Source organism: Grampus griseus, assembly GCF_964374135.1.
Source record: "Grampus griseus genome assembly, chromosome: 8".
Lineage (NCBI taxonomy): Eukaryota > Metazoa > Chordata > Mammalia > Artiodactyla > Delphinidae > Grampus > Grampus griseus.
Genome location: NC_139002.1, coordinates 105,410,693 through 105,421,226, shown reverse-complemented (window position 1 = coordinate 105,421,226; position 10,534 = coordinate 105,410,693). Strand labels below are relative to the sequence as shown.

Below are 10,534 nucleotides of genomic sequence, written 5' to 3'. Positions count from 1 at the left end.
GTGCTGCCGCAGCCAATGGGGAGGCGGCGTGGCGAGGGCGGAGGCGGTTGTGATGCGCCAGGCCGACGGACGGCGGCCAATCAGCGGCGAGCGCGAGGGCGGGCTGTGACGCGGCCGGCGCTCCTCGTGCGGCGGCAGTACAGGAGCGAGCGCCACGGCCAGCAGAATCAGCGGAGCGCCGCCGTCGCCCGCCGCTTGCCGCTTCCACGCCGCCGCCGCCGCCCCGCGACCGCCCGCCGGCCCCCCAACCGCCGCCGCCCCCGGCCTGCCCGTCAGCGAGCGGGCGAGCGGCCTCCGCGCCCGGTCTCCGTGAGGGGGGCGTCCAGCCGGATCCTGAGCCTCGCGCTCTCGTGTTGCGGCCGACCGCGCCTCCTCGGCCGCCTGCCCGGCATGAAGACCAAGTTCTGCAACGGGAGCGAGGCGGAGCCCTCGCCGCTCGGGCTGCTGCTGAGCTGCGGCAGCGGCAGCGCGACCCCGGCGCCCGGCGTGGGGCAGCAGCGCGACGCCGCCAGTGACCTCGAGCCCAAGCAGCTGGGCGGGCGGCAGCCGCAGCTCGCGCTGCCCCCGCCGCCGCCGCCGCTGCCGCTGCCCCCGCCGCCGCCGGCCGACGATCAGCCCGAGCCCAGGACGCGGCGCAGGGCCTATCTGTGGTGCAAGGAGTTCCTGTCCGGCGCCTGGCGGGGCCTTCGCGAGGACCAGTTCCACATCAGTGTCATCAGGTCGGTGTCGGCGGCGCGCCGGGGCGGGCGTGAGGGAGGGAGGGCTTCGCGGACGCGCGGGTGACGAGGGCCGGGGGCGGAGTCTGAGGTCGGGGGCGGGGCCGGGGGCTCTGCGACCCGCGAAGCCACCTTTCAGGAGCCTTTGTGAAATCCAGGCCAAATCCCGTGAAACGGGCCCCCGAAGACCCTCCAGAAGGCAGGCTGTTGAAAACATGCCGCTTTCGTGGCAAAACAGGTCTCTTCTAAGGAGAACAGTACTGTTCAATCACAAAGTACATTTTGTCCAGAAGCTTAAACTGTGTCTAGCAAGTCCCTTTGGGTTTAGGGCCTTGAATGAAGGAGGGATGTTTTGGCTGGCTTAAAAAAATCACTTGGTGACTTACTTTTAGTTCTTCAAGTCCATGATTAGGTTTTTCCCACTGAAAGAGACATTTGTTAGGGGTGAAGGGGTGATGTTTGTTAGTTCCCCGCTAACCGCTCAGACATGTAGGTGTGTGACCAGCCAAAGTTAGGATGTGTGGCTCAAAAAATAACTAAGAGTGAGGTAGAAAGAATTTCCCCCCCCTCTTTTAAGCTTAAAAAAACTAATCATAAGTTTAAATTACAAAAAAAGTAAGCGTGTATGTATTCAGACTTAACAGCAAAAGATAAACTGGTTTTTGTCCATCCTGCTCCCATGAGATGATCACTTAACATTTAGTGGGCTTACTTCTACTGAGACCTTTAAAAATGTGTTTTCTTGGGCTTCCCTGGTGGCGCAGTGGTTGAGAGTCCGCTTGCCGATGCAGGGGACGCAGGTTCGTGCCCCGGTCCGGGAAGATCCCACATGCTGCGGAGCAGCTGGGCCCGTGAGCCATGGCCACTGAGCCTGCGCGTCCGGAGCCTGTGCTCCGCAACGGGAGAGGCCACAGCAGCGTACTGCAAAAAAAAAAAATGTTTTCTTTTTCTGCTAATTTTCTTGTAACTGGTTGACCAGGTTGAGTGCAGTATCTAGAAACTGGCTCGCTGGCTGGCTGCCACCGATAAGCCCCAAATCCAGTTTTAGTCATTTGATTCCTTTTCTCTGCCCAGTGCTTCGCCAGAGCTGCAAATGCAGCAAAATTAACTGAGCTTCACTTTCTTTTTGTGCCTGTGGCCTCTCTTACAGATATGCCTAGGAGCAGTGAGAATCATAAAGGTAGAAAGAGAAAAGAAAACCAAAGAATTGCTTAATGAAACCTTTGTTTTTTTCCTGAAATGAAACTGTCTCCCAAACTATCACATTTAGTTAGGCCTGAAAATTCTCAGTGAGAAGATCATCCGAGGCCATGTGATCGTCAGGTCGTCCAGCTGTAAAGTGGAAAACGTAGAGGGGCAGTGACTTGCCTGAGGTCAGTGGCTCTGTGCTGACATCACAGTGAGCTGCCTGGTCTCTTGAACCCACCTCCTACTCCAGTGCTCTTGCCTGTTGCCTATGAAAACGTTTCGGCTACCCTGGATCCAGCTGTAAGATGTTTTTGAGGTGCTTTTCTGGGGAGTGTCACTCATTAGATAAACCTTTGTGTTTTTGCTTAAACCTGACATTCTAAAAGCTTTGAGGATGCCGATGAAAAAACTGATCGGTAGTCAATCTAAGGAAATGGAAAATTTTATTCAAGTCAGACTGAGGATTATAACCCGGAGACAGCCTCTCCGAGAGCTCTGAGAACTGTTCTGAAGAGGTAAAGGGGGAGGCCCAAATATATGTGATTGTTGCACAGGGGGTGCGTGCAGTCGAGCTCACATCTCAGCAAAAGGTGGCTGCTAGTCATGAGGAATGACTTCTTAATTAATGCTGTTAGTGCCTTTCTAAGTGTGGGAAGGTGCAAGGATAAAAAATTTCTACAGAAAATATAATATCTCTCTGAGGGTCAGTTCTGTCATTTTTCTGAGGGCATGGAGTACTTCATCCTGATCTTTGCCCTGAATTCCTTTCAGGGTGTATTGTAAGTCAGCAACTACAGTGGCTAATGATTTGATTCTTGTTGAACTGGATAGTGGGCAGGATTCTTTATTCTGCAGTCCCTTCCCTTTCGGTTGTAATTTCAACCAAGGTTTGGGAGGCATTTCGTGACCAGTCTGTCCCACTGCGTTAAGAATGCTCATTCCCAGGCCAGGGGAAGATTTTGTTGATAGGCCACTCAGTGTGCTGTTAGTGGACTAGGCCCTGTTAACAGTAGCGAAAAGCCTCTGGACCACCTATCTTAGTAGTCTGTTATGCTCCAGGAAAAGTTTCCTTCTTCTTTAAAAAAAAAAATTTTTTTTTTAATTATTTATTTTTGGCTGCGTTGGGTCTTTATTGCTGTGCACAGGCTTTCTCTAGTTGTGGCGAGCAGGGGCTACTCTTCGTTGCGGTTCGCGGGCTTCTCTTATTGAGGAGCACGGGCTCTAGGCACGCAGGCTTCAGTAGTTGTGGCACACGGACTCGGTAGTTGTGGCTCGCGGGCTCTAGAGCGCAGGCTCAGTAGTTGTGGCGCACGGGCTTACTTGCTCCGCGGCATGTGGGATCTTCCTGGACCAGGGCTCGAACCTGTGTCCCCTGCATTGGCGGGTGGCTTCTTAACCACTGCGCCACCAGGGAAACCCCAAAGGTTCCTTCTTGTTGCTTCTTCCCATATCTAGAGCTATACTATTATAATCGTTGGTCTTATAGAACTGTAAGTTTGGTCAATCATTTCAAGTTGGCTAATCATCATTAATTTTATTGGAGGCTTAGTCACACACTTGGTAATGCAAGAAACAGTAATCTTGTAAAATAGGCAGAATACTGGTAATATAGCTAGTGACATTAATAAGATCATAAGTAAGTATTTAAGCTAAGAACTTCCATTAGGTTTGGCCCAGTATCACCCCAGGTCGTCTGACCAGTCTGTTCTGGGCCAGTTGCTGTCTTTAAGGGAAATAATATACTGGCATTGTATGTGAAGTTCACCAAAGATGTCATCAAGTGCAAGGTGAGTGGTGGGTCATTGTGACCCCTAACAGGATTGGGAAAGGAGTTACATGGTTGGCTCCAGAAGAAGAAAAATTGATCTTTATGGTTGAGCAGGTATTTCTGTCATTGGGGAGGTCTGGTTAACACATAACGTAGATGCGCGATGCATGCCAGAGGGGAGGGAGGAGGCCAAATGGGCAGAGAAAAATTTTGTGTTTAAATTTTTCTTGTCTTGCCTTAAAATATGAATTTTTATTTCATCAAGGATGTTTTGTTTGTTTTCTCCAGGAATCAGTGGTCTTGGAAGACACAGCTTTCCTTTTGGTTTGGTGGACCTTTTAAAATAATGTTGTGTGGTGTGATACACTGCCTCAGTCCTGTTTTCTGGAGTAGAATGTAGTTATGGAATGAGTTTAACAAGGAGAAAAGAGGTGATTTAGGATATGGGAAAGTGGGTGATGCCTCGCTTTAAAAAAAAGGCAAAAGAGGTAGTTCAAGTGGGGAAAGATATACACTTGGTTGAAATTCAGTGGCCCCCCAGAACCAGTCCATGTACAGGTTCTGGCTGTCACGTGTTCCTGATCTGTCTCTCCAGCCCCGGCTCTTTGCTGGGTGCCTGCCTCAGCGCAGCCCATCCAGTCCATCCCACACTTGACCCTTCTGCCCCTCCCCACCCTGGAATATGTTTCTCCTGCTTCTTTTCTTTGAGTTATTAACAGCAGCTGGCTGGTGCCTCAGGATTATTTCTCACCCTTTGCATTGGCTCAGAAAGCCCTCCTCAGCACTCGGTGGCAACTAAACCCTAGTGAACTGCTCTTGTGCCCACACCTCCGGTCTGCTCCAGGCCCGCTGTCCTTGCTTAGACCCTGTAACAGGAGGCACCTGTGGATATCCTTGTGCTTTGGGTGGCCACCCCCCCTCCATTCTGTATCCCATTGCCAGGGATTTCTCAAATATCCTGACTCCTTTGTTTAAAAGTTTACTGTGGCGTCCTGTAGCTAGAGAATAAAATCCAAACTTGTTTGCATGGTTTATACTTGGGCCCCAGCCTTAATTTTTCAGGGTGGTTCTTTTTTTGTTGCTGTTTTAAAATCATTCCTTTCCCCTAACCAGCAGCAACTAACAGTGAGCTAGTTACACTTGTCCTTGCACTTCTTGAATGAGCTTTGTGTTTTCAGTCTCCAGACCTTTCTTTGCTCCTACATTTGCTCCTACATTCTCCTACATCCTGGCAGCCTGGTGTCTGCCTTTTTTTTTTTTTAATAAATATATTTATTTATTTAATTTTTGGCTGTGTTGGGTCCTTGTTGCTGCACATGGGCTTTCTTTTAGTTGCAGTGACCGGGGGCTACTCTTCGATGCGGTGTGTGGGCTTCTCATTGCGGTGGCTTCTCTTGCTGCGGAGCACCGGCTCTAGGCGCGCGGGCTTAGTTGCTCCGCAGCATGTGGGATCTTCCTGGACCAGGGCTCCAACCTGTGTCCCTTACACCAGCAGGCGGATTCTTAACCACTGCACCACCAGGGAAACCCCCTGGTGTCTGCTTTTAAAATACCTCCTTCAAGGCCTAACTTAGAGAGCCAGAGAGAATTAGTTTCTTCCTCATTTAGGTTTCTTCCATACCACTTCATGCATACACATCTTTATGTCACAGCACTTACCACATTATGTGTGTTCACTCGTTCAAGTCTGTTAGACTGAATTCCTAGAGGGCATGTCGTGTTCATCTTTGTATCTCCAGTAGTAGAAGAGTGCCTGACTTTAGCACCTGGATTTTCTCTTAAATTGGCTTCTTTGCTGTCCTCCTAATGTGATGATAGGGCTCTTTGTAATCAGACTACTGGTTGCCTGAGTCCCTCCAGCTATGAGTGGTATAGGGAAAGATAAAAATTACTGTAACATGAAAATTGTCATTAATGTACTGACCACTTGGAAATTTTGTCCATGCCCGGACATCACAGCTGAACACTAGCTTCTGTTTCTGCCCATCAAATCAATGTTTGTTATTATCACGCTCATTGCTGGTGGATAGAACAGTCACAGTGAGTTGTGAAATGAAATTGTAAATCTTGCAAAAGATGCAAGATATCATGAAGTTTGATGAAAGAAATGTTTGTGGACTATTAAAGTTTTACACACATCTCCCCACAGACCCACTACGAGTTGAGAAATGATAGGATAGATGGTACCATGGGCCCTTCAAAATCAGATCATTTAAATATCAAAAGACAGAGAGGGCCTTGAAAAGACTGGCAAAGTCCTCAGCTGTGTTTGCAAAAGTATACAGTAAAAGTCAAAGAAGGAGTGAATTGTGCTTTATGGTGCTATCTTAAAGGGTTTTGGAAAAATTATGCCAAAACTCCCTACTTGATTTCCTTTATATGTACATAGTTACTTTGATAATCTAAATTATGTTACATGTAAAGACATAAATAATTCTGTTCCATTTTTCAAGATAAAGTTTCATTTACACTTTGTTTTTACTACACACTGTGAAAATTTGGTCCCTTAAGGGGCCTTACTTTTTTTGTAAAAAAATTTAATAAACTTAACTTTTTTTAGAGCAGTTTTAGATTCACAACCAAATTGGGCAGAAAGTACAGAGAGTTCCCATTATACCCTCCTCCCCCCACAGCCTCTCACTGCTGACATCATTCTTCTCCTGCAGTGGTACATTTGTCACAGTCCACGAACCTCCACTGACACGTCATTATCACCCAAAGTCCACAGTTTACATTAGGGTTCACTCTTGGCGGTGTACCTTGTACAGGTTTGGACGAATGTATAATGATGTGTACTATATCCACCATTGTAGGATCCTACAGAATAGCCTCGTGGCCCAGAAAGTGCTCTGTCCTCTGCCGATTTATCCCTCCCTCCCCTCAAACCCTGATCGTTTTAGTGTCTCCATAGTTTTGCCTTTTCTAGAATGTCATATGGTTGGAATCATACAGTATAGCCTTTTCAGATTGTCTTCTTTCATTTAATAATATGCATTTAAGTTTGCTCTGTGTCTTTTCATGGCTTGATAGCATATTTTGTTTTAGTGCTGAATCATATTCCATTGTATGGGCGTACCACGGTTTATCCATTTGCCTGCTGAAGGATATCTTTTTTTTTTTTAAGTCTTTATTGAATTTGTTACAATATTGCTTCTGATCTGTGTTTTGGTTTTTTGGCCCCAAGGCATGTGGGATCTTAGCTCCCCGACAAGGGATCAGACACGTACCCCCTGCATTGGAAGGTGAAATCTTAACCACTGGACCGCCAGAGAAGTCCCTGAAGGATGTCTTGATTGCTTCCAAGTTTTGACAGTTAGGAATACAGCTGTTATGAACATCTGTGTGCAGGTTTTTCTCTGGACATGTTTTCAGTTCATTTGGGTAAATACCAACAAGCCCAGGTGCTGGATTATATGGTAAGAGTATGTTTAGTTTGGTAAGAAGCTGCCAAACCGTCTTCCAAAGGGGCTGCACCATTTTGCATCGCCACCAGCAGTGAATGAGTTCCTGTTGTTCCACATCCTCCAGCATTTGGTGTTGTCAGTATTCTGGATTTTGGCCATTCTGCTAGGTGTGTAGTAGTATCTTGTTTTAATTTGTGATTCTCTAATGGCAAATGATGTTGAGCATCTTTTCCTGTGCTTATTTGCCATCTGTGTATATTCCTTGCTCAGGTGGTTGCTTGGATCTTCCGCCCATTTTTTTTTTTTTTTTTTGCGGTACGCGGGCCTCTCACTGTTGTGGCCTCTCCCGTTGCGGAGCACAGGCTCCGGACACGCAGGCTCAGTGGCCATGGCTCACGGGCCCAGCCACTCTGCGGCATGTGGGATCCTCCCGGACCGGGGCAGAAACCCGCGTCCCCTGCATCGGCAGGCGGACTCTCAAACCACTGCGCCACCAGGGAAGCCCCCGCCCATTTTTAATCAGGTTGTTTTCTTATTGTTGAATTTCAAGAGTTCTTTGAATGTTTTGGATAATAGTCCTTTATCAGATGTCTGTTGCAAATATTTCCTTCCAATTAATGGCTTGCTTTGCATTCTCGATAGTGTCTTTTGCAGAGGAGAATTTTTTAATGTTAATGAAGTCCAGCTTATCAGTTATTTCTTTCAAGGATCATGTCTCTGAAGTTGTATCTAAAACATCATCACCATACCCAAGGTCAACTAGATTTTCTTTAATGTTATGTTCTAGTTTTATAGTTTTGCATCTTACATTTAGGTCAATGATCCATTTTGAGTTAATTTTTGTGAAGGTATAAGGTCTGTGTCTAGATTTCATTTTTTTGGCTGGGGCTGTCCAGTCCTTCCAGCACCATTTGTTGAAAAGACTATCCTTTCTCCACAGTATTGTTTTTGCTCTTTGTCAAGATCAGTTAACTGTATTGATGTGGGTCTGTTTCTGGCCTCTGCATTCTGTTCCATTGATTTATTTGTCTGTTTTTTTTTGTTTTGGCCAGTATCACGCTATCTTGATTCCTTTAGCTTTTTAGTAAGTCTTGAAATCTGTACGATCAGTCCTCAGACTTTGTTCTTCTTTAGTATTGAGTTGGCTGTTCTAGGTCTTTTGCTTCCCCATGTAACTTTAGAATCAGTTTGTTGATATGCACCAAGTAACTTGCTGGGATTTTTATTGGGATTGCATTGAATCTATAAATCCAGTAGGGAAGAACTGACATCTTGACAATATTGAGTCTTCCTGTTCACAAACATGGAATATCTCTCCATTTATTTAGTTCTTTGATATCTTTCGTTAGAATTTTGTAGTTTTCCTCATATAGATCTTGTACATATTTTGTTAGATTTATACCTCAGTATTTAATTTGGGGGGGGTGCTAATGTAAATGGTAACACGTCTTTAATTTCATTGTCTACTTGTTCATTGCTGGTATACAGGAAAGCAACTGATTTTTGTATATTAACCTTGTATCACATAACCTTGCTATAATTGCTTATTAACTCCAGGAGTTCTTTTCTTCAGTCTAGTCTCTTGGCTTGCTCATCTCTGACCCTTATGCCCACCACCTCCTTCCTTGGTTTCCTCTCTGGCGGAGCCTGGCAGTCAGCCTAGACTCCCTCCATGATCTCACCATCCTCTGTCCACTGGCAGGGAATCTTTTACCGCCCTAGGACAGCCCTCATCTTTAGCTTTGCATTAGCCCATCTTGCATCCACAACCAGACTGCCATCTCCCTGTAAATCAACATTCAATCATCTCATTGTGCCTAGTACTTTTTTTGTTGAATATCACAGTAGTCTAGGGCCTGGTGATGAAACAATAAAAACATAAGGCCCAGGAGGTCCATGTGGGCTAGAAGGGCTGTGGGGCACTTTGTGGAGAAAGTGGGAGCATCCCTGAACTCTGAGAGGTGGAAGGACCTTTCAGGTGGGAAGAGGAGGCAGAGGTGTGCTGTGTCCCAAGGATGCTAAGGTTGGTGGCTTGAAATGGGTATTTTAGAAGTACTTTCTGAGGGACGTTTGGTAATGTCTGGACACATTTTTTTTTTTTTTTTTTTTTTTTTGTGGTATGGGGGCCTCTCACCGTTGTGTCCTCTCCCGTTGCGGAGCACAGGCTCAGGACGCGCAGGCTCAGCGGCCATGGCTCACAGGCCCAGCCGCTCCACGGCACATGGGATCCTCCCGGACTGGGGCACGAACCCGCATCCCCTGCATTGGCAGGCGGACTCTCAACCACTGCGCCACCAGGGAAGCCCCCAGACACATTTTTGATTGTCACGATTTCGTGGTGGTGGTGGTGGTGGTATTACTGGCATCTAGTGGGTAGAGGGCAGGAATACTGCTCAACATCCTACAGTGCTCAGGACAGCACTTCCTCTCCGTGCCCTGAATGTGGACAGTGCTGAGGTTGAGCAGCCTGGAGCAGAGGACTGAAGACTGAGCTTTTCTCTGTCCTGCACACTCTTTTTTTTTTTTAATAAATTTATTTATTTTATTTATTTATTTTTGGCTGTGTTGGGTCTTCGTTGCTGTGTGCAGGCTTTCTCTAGTTGCGGCGAGTGGGGGCTATTCTTCATTGTGGTTCGTGGGCTTCTCATTGTGGTGGCTTCTCGTTGCAGAGCACGGGCTCTAGGCGCATGGGCTTCAGCAGTTGCAGCATGCGGGCTTCAGTAGTTGTGGCACATAGGCTCAGTAGTTGTGGCTCATGGGCTCTAGAGCGCAGGCTCAGTAGTTGTGGCTCACGGGCTTAGTTGCTCCGTGGCATGTGGGATCTTCCGGGACCAGGGCTCGAACCCGTGCCCCCTGCATTGGCAGGCAGATTCTTAACCACTGCGCCACCAGGGAAGCTGTCCCACACACTCTTTTTTTTTTTGCCGTACGCGGGCCTCTCACTGTTGTGGCCTCTCCTGTTGCGGAGCACAGGCTCCGGACGCGCAGGCTCAGTGGCCATGGCTCACGGGCCCAGCTGCTCCGCAGCATGTGGGATCTTCCTGGACCGGGGCACGAGCCCGCGTCCCCTGCATCAGCAGGTGGACTCTCAACCACTGCGCCACCAGGGAAGCCCCCACACACTCTTAAAGATTGATAATAAACAACTGACATTATCTCCTGTAATCTTCACAGACCCCTACTAGATACTCTTACACCATCTTACAGAGTAATTTGCCCAAGACCATGCAGCTGTCTGCAGAGCCAGCAGCCCACCTGGGACAAAGCCTGTTCTCGTAACTGTGCCTGTAGACTTGGTGTTGAGAGAGCTGGGAGTTGACACCTGTTCCTGATTACTGTGTACTATGCTGTCATTTTACTGAAGTGCTTTTTTCCCCCTGAGCTGTGGTCGTTTCAAGTTGAATTTTAGATGGTTAGAAGAAATTTTGCAAAGGTCTCCTTTTTTCTTGTTTGTGCTC

The 10,534-nt window shown here is 47.5% G+C and overlaps 1 protein-coding gene across 2 annotated transcripts in view; it reads left to right on the top strand.

Moving 5' to 3' along the window:
* The first annotated feature begins 331 nt into the window (after nucleotides 1-331).
* The window catches only part of CHKA (choline kinase alpha), a 62,007-nt gene continuing 51,804 nt past the window's right edge, over nucleotides 332-10,534 (top strand). For both annotated transcript variants that reach the window (XM_082661225.1, XM_082661224.1), the window contains exon 1: nucleotides 332-719. In XM_082661225.1, coding sequence (XP_082517351.1) covers nucleotides 391-719 — 329 coding nt within the window. In that variant the 5' untranslated portion in view covers nucleotides 332-390. The remainder of the gene's footprint in view (nucleotides 720-10,534) is intronic.